General features: G+C 45.3%; 1 protein-coding gene across 5 annotated transcripts in view; it reads right to left on the bottom strand.

Moving 5' to 3' along the window:
- Positions 1-17,952, bottom strand: part of CARMIL1 (capping protein regulator and myosin 1 linker 1) — a 192,985-nt gene extending 175,033 nt beyond the window's left edge. For all 5 annotated transcript variants that reach the window (XM_062621692.1, XM_062621694.1, XM_062621693.1 and 2 more), the window contains exons 1-2: positions 17,814-17,952; positions 13,861-13,958 (exon numbers count right to left, since the gene is read on the bottom strand). In XM_062621692.1, coding sequence (XP_062477676.1) covers positions 13,861-13,958; positions 17,814-17,853 — 138 coding nt within the window. In that variant the 5' untranslated portion in view covers positions 17,854-17,952. The remainder of the gene's footprint in view (positions 1-13,860; positions 13,959-17,813) is intronic.
- Positions 17,953-23,005: the final 5,053 nt, after the last annotated feature.

Here is a 23,005-nt window from a genome sequence, read left to right as displayed (position 1 = left end):
GATGCGATTTGTGATACTGCAGCAACTTTCTTTCAAGGGGGTAACTGCAACAGCATAAATAAATAAATGGATGAAAATAACACCTTTTGCCAAAGGGTCTCAAAGCCCAGTGAGATTGGTGCAGTATTTGTAACAAATCCCTCTGCCTGGACCATAGAAAATACACTTCAAGAGAACACAAAAACACAAGAACAACTAAGGCAGCTTGCTTAATTCCTGCCAGGCTTCCAACTGAGAGTCTCATCTCTCTGCCAGCTCTTCCTCTTTATGTTCCAGGAAAGCTGCTATTCTCACTTTAGAAACAGTGACACAGGGAGGTGGAAAAAGTTCTGCAAGGATGTATACCCCCTTTTGCATAAGATGAGTTTTTTTTACAAGTATTATCAATAAAACCAAAAAATTAGCAGGTGAGGATGACTTGGGAAAACATTTCTGAGGCTAGGACCTCACAGAATGAGTACAGCGAAATGGATGTGGTAGGAGCACGCAGTGCCTGCGATGTAACTCCTCTATTCTTGTTCATTGGTGCAACGAAAGCAGCAGTACAGTGAGTGAAACCCTCCCTCATATCATTTTCTGATGTCGAGCAGCACCATGCAAATTCATGCATCTGGCAAGAGAGAAGTCTAACATCACAGAAGAAACTGTGCAGAGACACCTCCCCTTCCAGCGCAGTGCAGCCTCTTCCAGTTCCCTGGAGCTCTGGCACACAAACAAGGTTGCACCAGGAATGGCCACAATGCCACACGGTGAACTTGAAGTGCACAGGCTGCTCCACAGCACAGCTTTCTTTGCAGCACATCTCGAGGTACAAGCATGATATCATCCCTCCTCTCATTAGGATCTAAGCTACCCTGACACTACAGTACATTTATTCAGAGGCAGAGAGCATTACCACCAGACAGCTCTGGCTTCTGAGAAGGCCGCACCTCAGAAGGCAGAGGAAAGGAGGTCCATAGCACTCTGTGTCACTAACCCCTTTGTGCAAACTTTATGCTGCTCCTGGCTGGAAGGAGAGGCACCATCACCACCATACGAGTTGCATCCTAAACAGCAGTAGAGGGCTGGAGTAGTTAAAGAGGTGCAACGGGAGGCTGAGAAGCAGACTTGCCAGTGTTCCTTCAACTACACGTATGTCCCCAAGACCAGCCGTGATACCAAACAATTGTCTGCAATATTTTCTTTATAATGAGAGTCAACAGACACTCCGAAAAGGAACAAAAAAAAAAAAAAAAGGACTACTCTAAAATAGAAGAATAATGTATTTTGGGCGGACTTAACCACTCAGGCTGAACAAAGACCTACTAAAATTACATTAAGGCTACATTGTGATAAATTAATACCATGCAAAAACCTGCAGGATTTTAATTTCACACAATTTCACGCACATACAAACAACAGCAGATCCATCTAATAGTGTTACAGGAAATACTTTAAAAGGATAGCATTACACTGGAAACATCACATGAAACTAACCCTTCTTCAGGTTTTGTACATTTTGCTGAATGTTCTCAAAATATTTAAAAGGGAAAAATATATTTCCAAGGCTTACAATAAGCATTTACTAAGTTTTAAGAAAACTCTGCCAGCTGACAAAAGGTCACTGTTTAACAATGAGAGGGCAAAAAGACATTGTGTTTTCAGTGTTGGCATCAATCCTGCAACTACCTAAAATCTTTTGAATTTGAATACGCAGCTCTTCGGAGTTGAGACCTGCACACTTTACCATTTTCAGCAGTATTCAGTGCAGGCAAGAAAACAAAACCAGCATACAACTGAAACAAAACATAAGTCCCTGCTGCGTTAAACCACTCCTGAAGACTTCTCTCAGCATTTGGCTAAAGACTGAACATAACACTCTTCTCTAGATAACTAGTTTTTCCAAGCTTTCATCGACGTACGTACACAGAAGCCTAAATCAGCCTTCAGCTTCTCCTGCAGTTTGCCTACATGGTATAGCTAAGCAAGAAAACAGAAAAGTGGATATGAAATACTTTGTGAAGGAAGTAGTAGAGATTATATAAGATACAGTAAAATTTATTGAAAAATGACAAAATTGTGAAATCTCTTAGAAGATGCCTTCCCAAAGCAAAGAGAAAACTATCAAAATAGGGAACATAGCATTGTATTCACAGAAAAAACCTTCTAAAGCTATTTTATAGAATCATAGAACCATAGAATAGTTAGGGTTGGAAAGGACCTTAAGATCATCTAGTTCCAACCCCTCTGCCATGGGCAGGGACACCTCACACTAAACCATGTCACCCAAGGCCTCGTCCAACCTGGTCTTGAACACCACCAGGGATGGAGCATTCACAACCTCCCTGGGCAACCCATTCTAGTGCCTCACCACCCTAACAGGAAAGAATTTCCTCCTTAAATCTAAAATTCCCCTGTTTAAGTTTTAACCCGTTACCCCTTGCCCTGTCACTACAGTCCCTAATGAAGAGTCCCTCCCCAGCATCCTTGTAGGCCCCCTTCAGATACTGGAAGGCTGCTAGGAGGTCTCCACGCAGCCTTCTCTTCTCCAGGATGAACAGCCCCAACTTTCTTAGCCAATCTTCACACGGGAGGTGCTCCAGTCCCCTGATCATCCTCATGGCCCTCCTCTGGACTTGTTCCAACAGTTCCATGTCCTTTTTATGTTGAGGACACCAGAACTGCACACAGTACTCCAAGAGAGGTCTCACAAGAGCAGAGTAAAGGGGCAGGATCACCTCCTTTGACCTGCTGGTCACGCTCCTTTTGATGCAGCCCAGGATATGGTTGGCTTTCTGGGCTGCGAGCACACACTGCAGCTGGCTCATGTTCATTTTCTCATCGACCAGCACCCCCAAGTCTTCTCCGCAGGGCTGCTCTGAATCTCTTCTCTGCCCAACCTGTAGCTGTGCCTGGGAGTGCTCTGACCCAGATGTAGGACCTTGCACTTGGCATGGTTAAACCTCATGAGGTTGGCATCCGCCCACCTCACAAGCGTGTCAAGGTCCCTCTGGATGGCATTCCTTCCCTCCAGCGTATCAACCGAACCACACAGCTTGGTGTCATCGGCAAACTTGCTGAGGGCGCGCTCAATCCCACTGTCCATGTCTGCGACGAAGATGTTGAACAAGACCGGTGCCAACACCGATCCCTGAGGGACACCACTCGTTACTGGCCTCCAGCTGGACATTGAGCCATTGACCACAACTCTGTGTATGCAGCCATCCAGCCAGTTCTTTACCCACCGAGTGGTCCATCCATCAAATTGATGTCTCTCCAATTTAGAGACAAGGATGTCGTGTGGGACAGTGTCGAACACTTTACACAAGTCCAGGTAGATGACATCAACTGCTCTACCCCTGTCCATCAGTTCTGTAGCCCCATCATAGAAGGCCACCATATTGGTCAGGCAGGATTTCCCCTTAGTGAAGCCGTGCTGGCTGTCACCAAGCACCTTGTTGATTGTCATGTGCCTTAGCATGCCTTCCAGGAGAATCTGCTCCAAGATTTTGCCAGGCAAAATTTTACAGTCTTCTAGACTGCTCTGGCACATCAGGTAATTGCATTTAAATTGCCATGTTATACTACAGTTCTTTACTTGGTTCATTTTCACTTTTTCTTCTTTCTTCAGCCCAACATCTCACCTACCTAGAGGCCAATACAGTTCAGTTGTGTCCATCCTAATGGCTTGCTTCCCCTCAGGACAAGCATCATTTGCACAGCATTCTGTTGAGATGCTAGAAGCTGTTTTGGGCTTTGTTTGGTTTTAACCAAAGAAAGCAGCTTTGAGAAAGGTAGAAAGAACCTAAAGCCAGATTATACTAACAGCTCCGTAATATCCAGCATGAACCAAACTGCTTCCACCACACAAATAACAGCTCTAGCACAGATTTTTATGAAATCTGAGAAGAACAAGGTAGCAGAGAACTTGGCTAGCAGGATCAAAGTCATGTACAGAATAAGTTTTATAGCAGCAATCAACATATTTTAGCATAGCAGCATTATGCTCTGTCCATCATCCGCATATTTGCATGGATACTGAAGTCTTTGGAGATATTTATATTATCTTTTTAAAGAGAAGAAACAAGTCAGGCAACACACCACTGGGAAAATGAGGACACCAGTGTGAGAAGGGGTAGAACACAAATCCTGATGGTTATCTACACATAAAAAGTTTCCTGGGACTTGCTGAAGCAGCGAAGATGGAATGACAACAAAGAGGGACACAGGTGGGAAAAGGGGCATAAAGATACCCATAGTGTATGCCACAGCTGCATACAGCATACAACAAAATGCGTCACAAAAAAAAAAATGCATTTCTGCATCTTCTTGAGATAACAGAAAGCCCAAAGCCCACTGTGCTTTTCTGACACTTGCAAGGTACAAATGTGAGCAGTAACATAGTTAAGAAAACTGCTTGCTATATTCAGAATACATTTTTCATGTTACACTATTATTAATAATTTAAAAGTTACCTATTTTGGATTTGGGGTATGAATAAACTTACCAAGACAGCAGAAATTATTACTCATCAGTACCTAAGAAAGCTAGTATTTCTGCAAATATTTACTGGTAACATGGTAAACACCAGAAGAGAATATTATCAGCTAAAGTGGGTTGCACTAAAAATCCAGACATCTGTACTGATCTGCCTTCACTGCTCCCAATCTGAGGCCTCCAAGAGACCTACACTGGAGTGGAAGCTCACACGCAGGGCTGTAAGACAGTATCATCCTTAAGCACCAGGCCCAAATTTTTTCAGAGGCTCCTCTCTTAACAGGGCTTCCCCTTTATCCCTAGTTTTGTGTAAAAAGTTTCGGTCTGGCTTATGGCCTTGAGGGAAGAGAGGGAGAAGTCTTTTCATTCTAAGGCTGACCCTGAACAAACACAGAAGTGCCCTGTCTCTCAGCTCAGATCAGGGTCAACAGCCATTCACCTCCCCTAATCAGATTTGAGTAAAAACTGTTCTGCAGCAGCTCTTTCACCTTCTTGTTTTCCTCCCATGCCCCAAGAACAAGTAGGTATCTGTAACTTAGCTCCTCAAAATTTCATGAAGCTCTCCAAAGGCAGTGGTTTATCAAAGTTTTAGGTGGAAGATTGCTCCACCTAAGGTTTAAGGTTTAATCAGAGACCTGAGGATGCAACACGTACCTGAAGCGCTTATTCCATAAATACATGCCTCTGGCAAGCATCGTCCAAGCACTCAGGAGCACGAAATGGAAATGGCTTGCTCTGAGTGACCTCAGGCTCCTAACCACTGACTGTTAGAGTTCTCCCAGACACCACAACCACATCGCTGCCCACTTCACAGGCAGCACACTGCTAACTGCTATTTTAACTGTGGAAAGGGGGAAGAAATTAAATCTAGTTATCGACCTACCTAAATCCTAACACAAAAGTAGATCCAGACTCTCCCCTTCCACTTTCCATACCCACATGCACATTTGTTGAAGCTCATCCTGCTGTCACACAGGCCTTCCACTGTGCACGGAGATACAAATGCCACTTGTCAGATAAGGGAATAAGCTGCAACATGTCCACCACCCAGAAGTCCAACCACAAGTTTAGGGTTTTTTTTTCTTGTTTTTGTCGTCAAATAAAGGTCACTTTGCAAAGAAGATCCAGAGACACAACCTGTCCAAGGGAGAGCTGCTCCTCACTTGCTCACGGTTTCTATCCTGTGGGCACCTTTGCAATAGCCTCAGCGGATATGTGGACCTTTCAATTTGTATTTGTTCAGAGGGGTGAGCACTGTTAGGATTCATTTGCAAAGCCCCCTGAAGAGTAACTGTAATATGACAATGAGCAAATATTGCTTGGCTGTGAAGGGGGAGAAGCCTTCCCCTTTGCTAAAACTCCACCTACTCATTGCTCCCCCCAGAGCTGCTGGCCTGGTCCTTATGGGGCCAAGCAGCCACCTCTCCCACACTCCCCACCAGCAATGTGACTTCTTGTTCAAACTTTGTGCCAACCAGCAGAAACTTGTTTTGCTTTGCTAACATTAACATCGCATCCTGCAGCTATTTGGACCTTATTCTGCAACCTCTACTCGCCAAGCCAGGGTAGTTCTTCCTTCATCCAGCAGGGCAAGTAATTTGGTTAGGTCTGTTTCAGAAGCACTGGGTTATCAGACTCTGGCTCTCATAATTAAATTTTCATCATAATAGTTTTTCATCTTAAATAATCAAATTAGGGAAGCCATCATTAACAAAAAGCTGTCACTCATGAATTGCCACAGAGTGGGTGTTCTGGAAACAGGGAGAGACAGGAACAAGGGCAGAAATCAGCTTGGGGACCATCATTCTAACCCAGGTTAGGGACTCTGGTAGCAATATGAAGCACAGCTAGCAGCAGTTACAGTTCAAGAGTAATTTTACATCCTGGCCCTGTAATTATTTTACACAGAATTAAATTACCACCATCTTGAGAAAAAAATGAAGCAGAATTGCAAGTGATCCAAAGTAACTATTTTAATAATCAGACAAATCAGTGAGGCTCACCAATTTCACACCACAACAATGGTTGGAGACAAGGGGCTCTGAGCAACAGGAAGCATTTTTCACAGTATGCAGCACTAACTTTTGAATTAGCAGCCCTTGTGGCCTCTTAAGCTTACAGTGTGCTCCTCCACACCACTTACATGAAGTGAAACACATTCCCTGTGCAAAAAAAGTCTTTTCTTAGAATAAGTATCTTCAGGCAGACAAAACAAGCCATACAAGGAAAAAAAATAAAAAAAGGAAAAGAAAGCCACCAGTAAATACGGACAACGTTTTTGCATTTATGTTGGTCTACCAAAGAACACATATTCTGTTCCTTGGGTAAAAGAAAAACAAAAAGCTGTCAGTGGAGAAGAGTGACTGAGACAAGAAGTTGACCCTAATGCTCATCTTCTATTTTTTATTTCCAGCTTTTGAGAAATTAGATGTAACAGTCTTCTGTCACGTTCATGCAGTTTTCAACATAAACCCTTGCTTAGGAGAGCTCCATTTCACAAATAACAGTGGCAAGAGGCAGGCCGTCTACAAACAAAAGTACATTAGCAAACCACTTTGGTACCATTATACCATTTATATATTCAGCCAAAAAAGTAGAAAGAGTGTGACATTTTAAAAATAAAACACACACAACTGGTTTTTAATTGATCCCATGAACAATTCAGAGCCACAGTGTATTCCTGCCTTCCACCACTCCTTTTCCCCTGTGAGCTGTGAACAAGAAACCAGAAGTGGCTAACAGCAAGATAATATTTACACTTCCTTCTTCCAGAGCACCGCTAAGGACAGATGCACCCACAGGTCGGTGTGCACATGCAAAGTACAGAAGACAGCACAAGGGCAGGCACCAAAAGAGAAGTTACCTTTTCTTACCTTTCCTTGCATATACCAGTTGCCCAAAATTAAAGAAAAGGAGAGCAAGCAGCTGCCCTTCTTCTATAATGGTTATGCTACCCTCCCAAAGTGTGCAAAGAATACACTATGTTCTTTGATGAGCAAGAAATCACCCAGTCAGACCTGCACTTAAAAGGACACAAAAGAGCCAGGATTGCAGAAAAATGTACATTTTGCCTGGGTAGCCAGAGAAAGAGGACTGTTTCTGTTTGGTCAAAGGCCAATTTCATTAAGCAATTAGATTAGATCTTACCCTTAATGCAGACAAACCTGAGGGGAAGAAGCCTCAGAGTTTATATCCCAAAAAGTGTGTCAACACCGATATAAACACAAAACAAGTTTCTATCTGCAACTGATGCTTTGATTGTGGGAAATAAGGGAAAAGAAAAAGTGGAAGTAAGAACTGGAAAGAGAAATTGAAGGGGGGAAAAAAAATAATTCCCAACCTCACCAACCCAAAGAGGAGGGAAGCATTTCTCAACCTGGTTAATTCCACTGAATGCCAATTTCTCCTCACAGAAGTGGAAACATGTCAACAAAAAGGAATTCAACACCTGCATGCACTATCACAGCATCAGAATGCTAGGTCCGGCATTCCCACCAGTAAAAAGTAACCTTACAGATCGATATACAACATAAATATAGATTTCAGTCAAACTTGCACATCAATGAGTATATTTTTAAACAAGTCCTATTTTGGGACCATATACAACTGCATGGCTGGATTAATAAATTCTCTTTCCAGCCACACTCATTATTTCAGTTTTCTGTAGTAATCTTATTGGCTACAGTTCAATTGTTTTCTAAGAGGCACCTTGTAAATGTATTAAAATACATTTTCACATATAAGTACTTTTTGATTACCTCACTTCATTTAGATTTCCTGACATGAGGGATGTACCAACACCTACTTTCTTTCATCTTCATAAACACACACTTAAGATATATGTCATAACAGTCAACCTTCTGGGCAGGGAAGAGGAAACACCATTATTTTAAAAGAACGCCCATATTTAACACATTATCACACACCAGCTGTCATGATATAATGTGCAAGATTGCAAACATTTTATGTAAAACTAACCTTGGACACCCTGTGAGCTTCATGCTTTTACTGGTTTAATATACAAGTACATATTTTTTAAGGCAAGACATTTGCACCTAGAGAAATCCATCTATTTGAAAATAATGTCATGGATGGATCATGACAGAAGATGAGCAACGGGAAACCAGCACCAAAGCTTTTAATCCCAAAATACTTTTGGCAATGCAAAACATTATTTCTGCCTCCACCTGGAGACTGCCACCCTTATAGCTGAACAGGCACTGCAGCTCACACAGGCTTTCCTCAGCTGCTTCAGGGCAGTCAGCCAGGTTGTTCAGACAGCATTCAGAAACCACATGGACAGTGCAAAACTGCTCCTTTAAAAATGAATGCAGATAGATTTTTTAAATAGAATTTCAGTCTTTGTGAGTCTTTAGAAGCAGAACATGAAATCTCACACCATGTGCACTGAACAAATATAAACCTGTTTGAGAGGAGTTGACTAAAAGTTTTGTTCTAAAAGCCCATGGAAACATATGTCCCAAAGAAAGTGACAGGGACATAGAGATTACTCCCAGGGAAGCCACCTGCCAAAGCAACTGTCCTGGTTCCAGAAGCACCATTGTGTTACTGTAACAAAGAGAAGAAAGTAAAAGACCTGCGGCAGCAGCTTAACAGAGAATCCTCAAGGGGATTTCCTAATAAAGTGCTGTTGTTCACTACATCACATCACACTACTTCATGCCCTTAAGGTTAGGAAGACATTACAAAAAAAAAAAACAAAACGCAACAATCACACAAACAACCCAAGAATATAGCAAAAAACCAGACCAGCCATACAGAGAGCATGGTCTCGGGCAACATTTCCTTGTCCTTAATTTCTAAAATAAAACTATTTTGGAAAGGAAAACTAATCTCAAAGGCAATTAGTCTAGGAGTATTCCCTTTCATTAACAGGAAAGAAAGAAAAAAGTAAGAGGAATCCTGAATTCTGGTCATGAGCCACTCCCGAAAACATCAGTATTTCATAAGAAGTTGGTCCGATGTATTTAACATCTTGCTTTTGTCTTACAATTTTACCTGTCATTGCTACTAATTACAATAAATCTGATAGAAAGAAACCGCAATGGGAAATACTCAGCAAAATGCTGAGCATTTGTACAGATTGTACAAAACACTGAGTATTGTACAGATACCTTGGCTATTTTGAGGGTGAAAAAGCAGCACCACAAACACTGAAAGCAAGAAACTTAGTTTTCCAGTGGTGTTTGTCTGAAGGCAAGGCCTGAGGCCTCTGGTTTAAAAAAAAAGGCCAAGACAAAACACTGAAATCTTTCTGGTGGACAGGACATTCTGACTGATCCGTTATCTTGCCAAAATGAGGCCCTTATGAGAGGGAGTAGGTGTTAAGTTTCTCTTCTTTTTCTGCCTGCCTTTCCCCAGCGCCCCATTACGACTGAGACCTCTACATACCCATCAGCTTAAGCTGAAACTGGAGAGAAGGTCAGAGTCCTCGGTGTGAGAAAGGCACACAGCAGCCACTCTGCATGATGCCTTAAGCCTTGACCTTGTAAGAAAACAGCTTTAAACAAAACAATCCCAGGAAACCAAAGCAATCCTTGACTGATTACAAAATAGTGATATCTTTATCTATTTTAACCCAATAAGACTATTGTTGTGAGAACCACATTGAAGCCCAGCGCAGTAGTACTCTGTCTCTGGCTCGAAGGTCACATGGAACCAGCTAGGGCAGCCTGCCCCAGGGCCCTGCCTCAGTTTGGCTGTCTGCACCCAATGTGGCACAAGTATGTGACCAAAAACCTGGGAGACACCTTGACCAGGGCTCCCCATATTGCTCCAGAGTTCCAGCACTCAGCCCCAGCCTGAGCAATGCCTGTGCTTGGTCATTTTCCTGCCTGAGCCTGCCTCGCAAACCTAACTGCCTGGCTTGACCTCAGCTCTGCCTCAGCTCTAAGGCTGCCCCCAGCCACCACCCCTGGTCCTGCTGCCTGCCTTGCTGGTGCATGGTGGTACTGCCAGCACCCCTTGCCCATGGGGCAGCAATTCCTCATCAGCGTGTCACCTGAAAGGTTCCTCACCTTACCTAACAGCAGATTTGCCCTGCTATCAAGATGACTTGGATAGAGCTGGAGTTTGACCCTAATTGTGTGAGGACTGACCTACCCACTCAAGCTGGTTATTGCCTTTTCAGGGTTGGGCACCAGCTTGCTGCCTGACCACCCAAGACCTGGTACCAACAGACCAGAGGCAGTTGAGCAGCTCACTGTGTTTACCAGTTTGCATCATTATGACTAACTGAATAACTAAGCAACTGCAGATTGAGAATACTAAGGCAGCAAACTCATTGTGCAGACTGAAAAAGTCTGGTTTACATCAAAACTCCTAGTCATAATTTCCAAACTTTGGCACTGAAAGCTGAGATCCTAAAGCACCTTAAGGCAAGCATGGACTTCATCTACCAATTTCACCAGTTCAACATTAGGACCGTATTTCAAGCAACAGCAGGGGTTTTCCACTGTTTCATCTTTACTCTCAGATTCCAATTTCTATCTTAACTATCAGAGGAATTTCCTATAGCAGCGTGACTTAAGTAGATGGTTATATTCATATTCTAGTACTCTACACCTTGAACAGACTATGAACAACAGGACTAGAGGTCAAGTGATTTCCTAGGCACCTGCCAAGTGCAGTCATTTTTAAATAATCTTCCTTTCTCAAATTGGTACTGATTTTGCTCATATTTCCTAGAAATGAAGAACGAGAGATCATTCAATTAAAGCACAGATCTGGGTATTAGGGCTCAGTGCCAGCCTCTGAGATCAACCTCCTCTAAAACCTTGAGCAATTTCACCACGGCTCTGGGGTTGGCTAGCCTGACAGCAACTGGTATTTTCTCCTTATTAAGTGCTGGACCCAATGAATGCTACCTAATCTGCTTATAAACTCCCAACTACTAATAAAATTTAAACCAAAATCTTGAAACAATTCATTGCTACACGTGCACTCAAGAGACCATTCTCAAACGATTAACATCTCAAAACCAAGCTCTCAGGAGTCAAGGAGTGCTGGCATGAACACTGCCCATGCAATCACATTTGATCCCTCTGGTGCATACACTTCAGGATATAGTCTTTAATTACTGAATTGCCTTTGCTGCCAACACTTAATTCAGCATTCAGTTTGACATGCTTACGCAAGGCACAGCAATCCAAGTATTCAGTTTTACCTGCCCTGGTCAGAATGCAACCATATGCGTTATTTACTGAATATTATGAAGTCTCAGCTTGGAGTACAAAAAAATCTTAATTTTGTCAGTAGCTTTCCTATAGCATTTAGTATTAAGCATCTGCATATCTCTGAAGCAATGTTATTTGTTTTCAGTGTCACTCTGGAGGGGAGGAGGGTACATCTCCTCTACTTCACAGGTCAAAAATGAGTGTGTAGACACAGCAAGGCCAAAAAGTCTCCACTAATTTATGGCAACTTAAGGTGTTGCTGGTGTCATTTTTTCAGATTAGCCTGCATTTCAGAGAACTCTGAATCCCCAGAAGGAACCACAGCCTCCACTGGCCCTGCCACAGCAGATAGCACTCAGCACTTCTGAAACAAAACAAAACAAACAAACAAAAAAAAAAACAAACCCAAAATCACAAAAGATACACATGCAATTAGAGAAACACTGTAAAAAAGATGCCATAGTGGTTTGTGAAGCTTCACACAGGGCAGTTTTCTTCTGTGGTAGAAGAAAACACAAAATCCAACCCAAGCAGTCAGCAGTCAATTTTTCTGACCATGAAAACTTCCCCCCCTACACTTCCCCAATATAAATCCCCTGCATTTTTGTATCATGGAACCATTTGCTCTTCCAGACAACACCCCCTTCAGCAATTCATCCCCTTGAAAGACTTATCCTCTACGCTGAAGACAGTGTGCATGCACACACACAACAAGTGCTCACTAACTTGTGAACACCTTAAAAATGTGTCTCTCTTGCAGCACCTCTTCAGTCATCAAAGGTTAAAGTCCCCCACCTGAGAGCTTTGGAGATTAGAGAGAGAAAAAACATGCAAGTCATCACATCTAGGCCAAGTAGTACACCTCTCAGAAACTTCACTGGCAATTCGAATCTCAACATTCTTTAGGTCCCATCAGGTCAGAACAGCATTGCAATATTTTCACAATATATTTCAGTATTGATAAGAATAACAATTCTGTATAGAACAAAAAGTCAATCAAGTGCTACCACTTCAGTGAAACTGTCAGCCTTCCCTATGAACATGGCTTTTAAATAAACTGAAACAATCCATCAGCATTTACATAGTCAACCTATTTCCACCACAAGAACTGTAAATCCAGGAGCCACAAATAACATGGGTAGGTATTATGCATAAAATACTTCAAATTCGTTAAGTAGCTGCTCTTGATGAAAAGTAGGCTATTATCTACAGTCTTACTGCCCAAGAATACGCAACATGTACTTTATGAAAACAATTCAGAGCTGATTAATAAGTTACAGATTTTAAAGACAAAACAGAGTATCTGCATAGGCCATGTACCCAAAATTTGTCACAAGTTTTGGCAACGAAACTTTCAAATCTGCAATACATTTTTTACAGACACAAAGCACCAAATCTCAAATATCTTGCAAAATATTACAGCAGCACTGTACTTATTTGTGTTTGTTACTCTAGCTCTCCTGAGAAAGACATAGCAAAAGAACACAAAGTTCCATCTCTTTTTGCATATCCAAGTATTCAAGATAGTATGTAAGCATACCCGCTCATTACCACAGCTTGCTTCTTATCAAGAGAGGCCAGCAAAACTATTCTTGAGAAAACAGGAAAGCATACTTAAGAGAGATTAATTTGACACTTTCCTCCACTACAGTTTCAGGAATGACAATGGAGGATCCCACACATTAAGCATTTCTTTTAACATGCAGATGTGTGACTTAACAGAGAGTACTAAAAAGTACGAATAGTCATTTGAGTTCAAAAAGCACAATAGTTTTACTATTCACCACCACAACAGCTTCAGAAGATTCTCAAAAGATAAATAATTCCACAGGCCTCATTTTGCATTTCTCATCCACTCAAAATTCCTACAGACGTAAACAACAAACCTAACCGGCAAAGGCAGCAAATTATTTTAGAAGAGGTTCTAATAATAGCTTGCTTTAACATCATCCACAACCCAATACCCTAAACTCTGAAGAAGAACTCAGTGACAAACATGTGCGTTCATGTGCATGCCTTCACATCAACTTGCTGTGCAGGCTACTGAGAAAGTACAAAAGTAAGTGATACATGTATCTTATGGCACACACAAAGTTCAAAGAAGCCTTTCAGAGGAGAATTAATACCTTCTGAAAAGATACTGGCTTTTCCTTCACATATATAATCAGAGTCATTCTGTCATACTTACCAATACCTTGTTATCCACCTTGTCTCCCTTAGTTTCCAGCTTTACTTTTTTCTTGACCGAAATTTTGATTTTCCTCCCAATAACATCCCTGACACTTTCTGAAATGAAAGAAAATACCTTAATTAAATACCTTCAGTGTCAACATGAGAAGGAAAAAAAGGACACCTCTTTCGAGTTTTCAGGAAGACGCAGAGCTACATTGTTCAACAAAGCTCAACAACACGTTGTTCTTGATCGCTTGCAATCGTGGAAGTCTCATGCACATTCACCAGGACTGAACACAAACTAACACAAGTACAACTTTTTTTAAATGTGCCATCTACACAATAATTTAGGTCTAATATGATAGGATTATCAATGTCATATGCCAGGATTCTAAACATAGTTTGATACTTCTTTCCAGCACTACTTAGACATCAAAAGCATTCCCAAGACAAGCCCCAGCACTGCTTAGCTCTACTCTGGGAAAAGACAACAGATTCCTCACTTGCTATTATTTGTACCTGAAAAGCTTGCTACAGCAAATTAACTTCTTGCATTGCAAAAATTTTAGCCTGTTGCTGGTATCAGGGAAGCTAAATGGGTCAGGCAAAGGAAAAGCAAGTGTTCATACATTTTGCATTCTGCGCATTTAAGTTGCAAAGCAAACCAAGCAGACTTCCAGATGCTAACACCTGACAGCTCTGCAGAGGATGCTATGGAGGGGAACACTGGTCTCAGTCCAAGCCCTAACGACAGTGTAGCCACCTCATGGTGCCAACACCAAAGTTACATTACTTGCCATAATGCCTCAATATGTATATGCATACACATGTATACACCATTCTGCCAAGTACTAAATGAACCAGCCTTTCCCCTAAACGTTTGCACCCTGGCCTGAAGGGAACTGCTAACACAGGGAACAGTGTCAGAAAGCTTATACAACTACTGACACTGACGTAACTGGGAGATAAACAGAGAAGTTCATCGAGAAGAGCCAATTTGGCACCTTCCTTAAGTTTCTCTCCCCAGCCCCCACAGAAAAAGAATGAGAAAGAAACCTTTTAAACACATTAACCTATTTCCAGCGCTACAACTGGCATCTGCCAAAGGCAAGTCTCCACCCTCCCCAGACACACACACTTTGCCCTTGCGCATGCTAAAGTTTAAAGGCTAAAATTGAAGATAATGGGCTATTCCTAAGGCTTTTAATTATAGAGCTCTTTATAGCACTTCTCTGCACAATTTGCATCTGGTAGTCAGAATACATTACAGCAAACAATACACCACTTATTAAGTCTGGACATTTAGCCCAGGCCACAGCATTCTGCCTGCAGGGCACAAGGGTGTGCAAGTCAGACATGCACTTGGTCGGAGCACCTCTCCACCAGAAAGAGCTTGTCCTGAGGAATCAGCATGATTTCCCCTGGAATTTTAATTTTCATATCAGAAAACAAAAGCTCCTCGGTAGCAGCGGTTTGGCCGGCGAGAAGCCTGTCCCAAGCCATGGCAGCCCTGTGGCAGACAGCCAGCTCCCCGGGCATGGGGGGGATCCAGGCAGTCAGCTTCCTGAACAGCCAGGTAACCAAAGCCCAGGGAAAAGTCCAGCCCGATGGGAACAATTTGCCTGAGTCTTCTTCTCGCATGAGTAACGCCCAGTTCTGGATTCTCTGTTCCTGCTGAGGAACCCAGTAGCAAGCTGACCACTCAGTTTTTTTCAAGTCCTACCTCCTCACAGAAGGAAAGATAATGTGCTGTTTCTGCTACTTTATCTCTGCCTTTCAGTTTCTCCTCTCCCACTAACAGCTCCAAATGACTGCATCTAGCAAGGGACTTCCTCCTGAAGAGCCGATGTGGGGAGACCATCTTCTTCCCTTTGTTGTCCCACACAGCAGCAGTGGGAGCGACTGCAAGCCCTCAGCTCCAGGCCTCTTATTTCAACAAGCCACAGAAGTGAGAGAAAGGGCCTGGGACCCAAAATTCCAGAAAGCATCAGGATGCCAGCTCCCTCCAAATCTCTATCTGCCAGAAAGGGCTCAAAAAACTTCTTCAGAGTTTTTTCATAGATATTCTCCATGTGACTGAGGCCACTTCCTTACACATTGGGTGGCAAGTGGACTTGCAAAGTTGTTTTTCAGATTCAGAGATAGAAACATTTTAAAGCATTCATCTATTTCTGATGCTGGAGACTTCATACATCCACACCTCAGAGGAGTGGATTCAGGTAAGCCAACAACGAGTTTTTCTGCAGACTGCGACCTATGAGACCTGACAAAGGTCACATGGGAAAAAACACAATGAAAACCACAGCTCAAACACTTCCACCCCCAGTTTAATCTACTCCTACTCCCAGTTTAATCTCCATGCTCCAATCGCTAAGTGTTAAGGCACATCCTTTCATCCTGTTCTCAAAACAAGGTTACTACAAAAAGACTATTTAAGAGGCTCAATTTTAACATGCAGACACTAAAATACTGCTAGAAATTAAACCAACCTATATTAACAGACCCACATGTCACAAAAGAGCCCTTGAAAAAGCAAGTTGGGTGCAGGGCACCAGGACTGAGGAGTAATTCTTAAAGCCAACAGACAAGGAGATGCGTGAAGATGCTCACGTTGCTCTACACCTCACCTACAACACCAGGGCACAGCACTGACCCACAGTGAGTAACAAGTACCATGTATTAGCACCTCAAACATGCCTGGCTATTTTTAAAAAGAAATGGTTTTTTTGATCATAGCTACCCCCAGCAGCCTTCCCAGCTCATCACTTCTTGATAGTAAGCTGTAGACTAAAGCAAACCACATGGATTGCACACTAAAAGCACTGCAAAATAGAGCTGTTTTGCCTATACAGAAAAAAATCCTATGACAGCTGCAACCATCCATCAGATTTTTAGCAATATTTTTTAAATGCTAAAATCAGTTGCCACCTATAGCCCTGACTGATGAAACTGAAGGAAATGCAACACTGTAAATGAACTAGGTGAGGTTCAAAGGTTTGTATTCAATACAATATGTACCTTACTGTCTGACAAATTTCTGCTCCCATCTATCATTAAGGCAACACTTTAAATTATTCTAACGTTGGTGATATCCTTAGATCTCTCCTTCAACAGGCAAAACTGCCAACCAAAGGAAGTTCAGCCTCAGTGAGGTGGCTGAGGACCAGGCCTAGAGCGTCAGACTTGCTCCCTCCCTATGACACCGGTTGCCAACATACAGCATTAATGATCCACTTGTCGGAAGCTCCCCAACAGCGATGACGGCATTTCCAAGGTGCTTACAATCCCCTATGATGCGCTCACCGTGCAACACGGGGGTTGCATGCATGTGGCCATAAAACTTTAATTATAAATACCCTCACTCCTTCGTACATACATTGGAAAAAGAGTCTTAAGGCGAAGCCCCGAGGGGAAATAAGGCGCAGCGGACAGAGGTACAGCTCGCAGCCTCAGCCCGTGCCCTCAGGCCGAGGCGCTCGGAGGACTGGCCCCGGCGGGGCTGCTGTCCTGGCGCGGGAGGTTCGGGGGACCGGGGCAGCTTCCCCGCACTCCGCCAGCCACTGCAGACCCCGCAGCCCCGCCGGCAGAGCCCTCCGGGGGGCAGCCGCTGGGCCGGGTCCGCCTGCCACCCACCGCTCACCGCAGGGGAGCCTCGCGCCTCCAGAAGCGGGCTCCACGGGCACGGCCCCTGCCCGCTCCCCGCCGCTGGCCCGCAGCCCTCCGCTCCCCACACGCAGCGGCAGCAGCGGGGCCAAGCGCCTGCGGCGCGGCCCCGCTGCCCCCCACCGGCTCCTCGGAGTACCCCTACGGCTCCCCAGCCATATCCCGCGGACCTCCCCCCGGGCTCCACGGCCACCGGGTCCCCCCACCGCCAGCGCTGCAGCCGAGGGTCGCCCCCAAACTTGCCCTCCATCCCTCTTCCCCCGAGCCCCTGCATCCCCATCCCCGCCGCCATGCCCCGTCCCTTACCGATCAACTCTTTGGGGACGTCGGAGCTCTCCTCGGCCATGGCGGCGCTGCCCGGCGCCCGGAGGTGCCCGGTGGCGGGGCTGCTTCAGCGGCGTGCCGCCCCTCCACCAGGCGAGGCGGGCATCAACCGGCGGGCGGGGGAGGGGGCGCCCGTGCGGTGCCTCTGTGGTGCGGGGTGTGCGCGGAGCGCAGAGAGGGAGGGAAAGAGAGAAGGACGGAAGGGGCTTCTCCCGCCCCGCGGAGCCGGCTCCCTCCGCGCTACATGACGCCCCCGGCTGCCGGCGAGGCCAGGAGGGGCATTTCCAGCGGAGGAACAGCCAGGACGCACCCCGCAGCGCTCGCTCCCTCCTTCCCGCTCACACAGCCAGCACCTCCGCGCTGTCCGGCTCCCCCCGCCCGGCACCGGCGGCTGAGGCGCGGGCGGGAGGAGGCGGTGGCTGCCCCCGCCCCGGGAGGGCTGGCGCCCGAGCCCCGGCCCGGCCTCCTCACCTCGCGAGAGCCACCGGGAGCCACCCGCCCGCCCGCTCCCACCGAGCACCCGGCGGCAGAGGAGGAGGAGGAGGAGCGGGAGGCGGTGGCCCGGAGCATCGCCCTCAGGAAGCCATCGCGCCCGCCCCGGCGCGGAGAGGGAGGAACAGGAGGAGGAGGGCACCGAGCTGGGAAATCGAGCGCGGCGGAGCCGGCCCCTCCTTCGCGTGATCAGCCCCCGGCGCTGCGGCTGACCCAGAGGGTGGCGGCGGGGGCCATCTGCCGGCGGCTGCGAGCGGCGCGGCTCGAGCTGCCCGGCCCTTCAGCCGCAAGCCAGGGCCGTCAGCGCGGTGTGTGGTGCTGGCACCGGCCCTCTGCAGCTTCCGCTCTGCTTTTCGCAGTTTCACCTTCAGGGCTTTGCGCCGCGGGAATTCGCTGGTTTCATGCCATTAAAAGGGTGCGTGGCACGAAGCGGGGGAGGCTGTGGTCGTTAGTCAGTCCTCGCGGCCTGAGGAAGCGATCGCCCAGGCTGGATCACTTCAAGCCCTGAAGGGGGTAACCTTTGATCCAGAACGCATCTGCTTCTCCCTGCCCCCCCTCCCCCCCTTATCTCCATCGGGACGGCAGCTCCCTGTTCTGAGATAACACCCTCGCTGGAGATTGCTTAGGAAACTCCTTGTGCAGGGAGAGTCAAGTCTCTGAGCTTGGGCTGGGGCGAAGGGAACCGAACATGCCTTCTTTCCCAGGACCAGAGACAAATCCACGGCTTTGCAGTGTTCTGCTTGTTGCATTTTGCTGCTGAAAATATTGTTGTGCCTTAAAACCACATTAGAGAAATGCTGCATGCGAGGTACCTAACTGCACCTCTAAAAACGAGGACAGAAAGCAGCTTATTGGATGAGAGCGAGGGAAGAGGCTCGGCAGCTCTGGGAATCCTTTGCCTTCTGGCAGCTATGCCTGGTTTCGATGGAAGGATCATTTTCACTGCAGCAGGACTGTGATTGGCCGCTCTCCATCCTAAAGGGGTGGATTCCTGTATAAACCTCGTATTTTGAGCACTCTGAAAGTGAGTGACGGATCTGGGAGATCCGAGTCATTTATGCCTAATTAAGGAATCTGAATGCATTCAGTGAGAGCAGGGACATAAACCCAAGAAGAGTTATTTTGCTGTTACAATACCACACAGCAGCACTCTCTGTCTCAGGGACTACTGCATATGGTGATCTTAGGAAGAAACATGACTAGCAGTTTGAAATCAATATGAGTTGTCAAACAATTTCATGATGATTCCCTGTGGCACCAACCAGATCTCTGAATAATGTCAGACATGATTTTACCAATGCAGGTGCAATCACTACAGAAATGGCTACAATTTGCTCTCCAGTTTGTTGGTTACATGCAACAAATAAGGACATCCTTTAAAGAAAATAAACAAGAAGTGAACATACTAGTAAAAGAATATAGTAAAGAAGCTGAGTGCTTTTAATAACAATGTCAATCAGATCTTGCCTGGATATGTATATATATAGAGAGAATGCACTGTATTCCTTGTCCATTGACAGTCCCTAGCACTCTTTTCCTCACTGTATCTGAATACTTTTCCAATGTATGCAGAATACCTGCTGGCCTCTTCCTTCCCTTGCTGCCAGTCTTTCCTCACAGCTCAACAGAAAACTGTGTTTCTTGCTTGCTGTATACACACTAGCTTAATTCTGCCAAGGAACATGAGCATCTTTCAGCAGGGAACAAAAAAAGAATTGAGAAGTTCATACCTTTCCTCCTATCAACAGGGAAAAATCAGATCATAAAGTGTGCATAAGAGAGGCCATGTTATTTCATGGAGTTATTTCCATATTGAGTCTAATGCCTGTGTTCAGCTAAAACTTCCATGAAGATATTTTCTCTTCAATCACCATTCACTTGCACTGCAAAAAATGTATATTTATGGATCTATGACTGACATGCTTCTTCTATACATGAAGCATGACAGTTTCTCATTCTGCAGTAAACCACCGCCTCTTTTCTGTCTGAAACAGTATTTGAAGCACGGACCTTGCTTCCTTGGCTGTGACCAGACACCCACAGGCCTCTCAGCATGCATTAGCTCCAAAAATGATGTGTTCCTTCCAGGCCTGCCTGCCTGCATCATTCTGCCGGGATACAGCTAGCACCTCCTCCCTCCCAGATCTCTACCACATGAGCTGGCCAGGACAGCCAGTACAGCCAGTCCAGGATGTGTAAAGGAAGAGAAGAAAAAAGAATACTGGCAGCAAGCAGGGCTTTTTTGTTTTGGGTTTTTGTCACCAGCGCTATAGACTAATGAAGTAGCAGTGCCAAGGCTACTGTATAATCCCCACTTTGGTGCCTGGGAGGCTGGACCTTTTTCAAGGGAGGGGAGGTACAGGCTAAACTCAGGTGGATTAGTGCTCCCAAGGCCAGGTTCAGTCAGCAAAATGCATGGTTTCCCATTCTTTGTTCCCTGGACAGGAGGCAAAACATGCTTGGCCAGGCAGGCTGCTGCTTCCTGCTCCTCCAACTGCAGTTGTGCCTGTGGATTGGAGCTATCATGTCAGTCAAGCCTGGGAAAAAAGGGGGGTTTCCAGTCCCAGGAATCCACCTCCCAGCACAGAGAAGACTGGGCCTCCTTCCCAGGGATCCCAAACAATCAACTCCCAGAACCTTCTGAACAACAGAGCCTCTCCTCCACACTTTAAAGGCAAAGGAGCACCACAGAGTTTGCTGGCTTTGTGAGGAAATATGATTTTTGTCCTCTCCTGTTGACCCTTACTCTCCCCTAGTCAGTTCAGCAGGGATACAGCAAAGACACTTGGAAGAAGTTTAGCCCCCTACATCAAGCCATCCATGCTCACTCACTGCTGTTTACTACTTTGCATGTTGTGCCGGGGGTGAGAAATTGTGGTACTGTGTTGTAACCTGAATAGGTGAAGTGGGTCAGAAAGGGGATTTTTGTCATTTCAGTAATTGAATTGTCTTTTATCCCTCCTTGCCAACCGACAAATGTGACCAATTTAAACTGGGATGACTGGGTTTCCTGCTTGAGCTCAGCAGCATTCCTGTAACTCTCAGGTGCAGCTCATGCCCTGAGCTGCCCCTGAGCAGTCCATGCTATGTTAGCAGGGCCTCCTAACCTCACATTACCTGCATTGCTACAAATGATCTCCACTTCAGTGCCTTAGCTAGGTTTATGCTCCAGGAGTAGTGCAGCATTGCATATCACACGTGCAGCAGGCCTGCGGAGAATGAAAAGATGCTACATGTTCTTCTGCCAGAGCAGAAGTCATTTTTAAAGTTATTCAAAGGGGAACTGATTTGCCTGCCACAGGAATGGAATCTGTGTGGTTTTCATTGGAGATATTTTTTCTCTGAAGGCAGCTCAAGTTGTTGTAGTTTCTGGCATGACAGAAATGCTGATGAGAGTAGTGGGCTGGATTGTGTGTTAAATGGCTACAGGGAATGTTGCAGCATCCACAGCTTATATTTAACTGACAGTAACAGAGCAGGGGGGAACTAGGAGCTTCAGAAGACATGGATCAGGAAGGCATGTGTGACAGAAAGTGATGGGGTGGGGGGGGGATGTCCTCAAAACTGCAGCCTTCATGCATCACATTAGCCATTAATTACATGAAGTAACTTTTAAGGGACTTGTGACTCCACTCCTCAGAGGTCTGTATTATCGTAGCACCTCACACCCTGTATTTACAAGACCAGGTTGGATGGAGTCTTGGGTGACATGGCTTAGTGTGTGGTGTCCCTGCCCATTGCAGGGAGGCTGGAACTAGTTGACCTTATGGTCCTTTCCAACCCTAACTGTTCTATGATTCTATGACTCTATGACATATGGTGTAACGTATTCCTGTTTTGCAGCCAGTCAGTTGCCCTTGTCCTTCTTCTTAGCCTAAATCCTCTCTCCTCCTGCAGATAAGGCAGGTGTCAATAAGAGTTGGTGCCAAGCCATTCACACTGTGGTAAGGTAGGGTATTCATAATCTCAACTGCTGCACATCCTCCCTGCCAACTCCTCTGCCACTTAGATTATGGCTTTAGCACTGAAGAATCTGTCTCTTTTCCTGAGAAGCAATGGTATGATATCAATGTTATGATGTGGTCAATTGCATGACCTTGCTCCTGCTGAAGCCAGTGGAAAGATTTCGGTTGCCAACAGCAGGCGTCAGACCAATATTCAAGTCAGGCCTTGGAGTCATCCTGCTGCAAAACAGCATCCTGGTGGGAGGAACAACATGATCCAGTCTGATTTGCAAAGCTGTCTTGAAGTATGCAGCAAAAGCTGAGAACGTCTCATAAAAGACAGCTTTAGAGATTAGAGATAAATCACCAAGCCTTGCCAGTCACGTTTCTAAGCACGAATTCAAAGGCATGAATTCTTCCTCAGCTATGCCTTTGCTGCCCCATAGATACTGTTTACTGCCCTAGTTGAATGCAGACAGAATGGGGTCACTCTGTCTCATGTCCCACAGTGGTAGCCAGTCAAGCGTATCCACAAGCAGTATCATTTAAGGAAGTGTTTCTTTTCAATCACTGCAATTATTACAAGCATTTTAAAAACCGAGAGGCAGCTAATCTACCACTCTATGGATGTATGTGAAGCACAATTAAGATACATACTTCCAATTATGCCTGAGCTCAGAAGTTCATGAAGTCTGCCCATCTATGCCAGCTTTATTTCCACTCAGCCTAAAAATAATT

This window comes from Pezoporus occidentalis, unplaced genomic scaffold (genome assembly GCF_034315485.1).
Source record: "Pezoporus occidentalis ecotype Australia unplaced genomic scaffold, CSIRO_AGI_Poc_V1 ctg231, whole genome shotgun sequence".
Taxonomy (NCBI): domain Eukaryota; kingdom Metazoa; phylum Chordata; class Aves; order Psittaciformes; family Psittacidae; genus Pezoporus; species Pezoporus occidentalis.
Note: the sequence above shows the minus strand (reverse complement) of the source record. Positions and strands in the feature narration are given on the sequence as shown.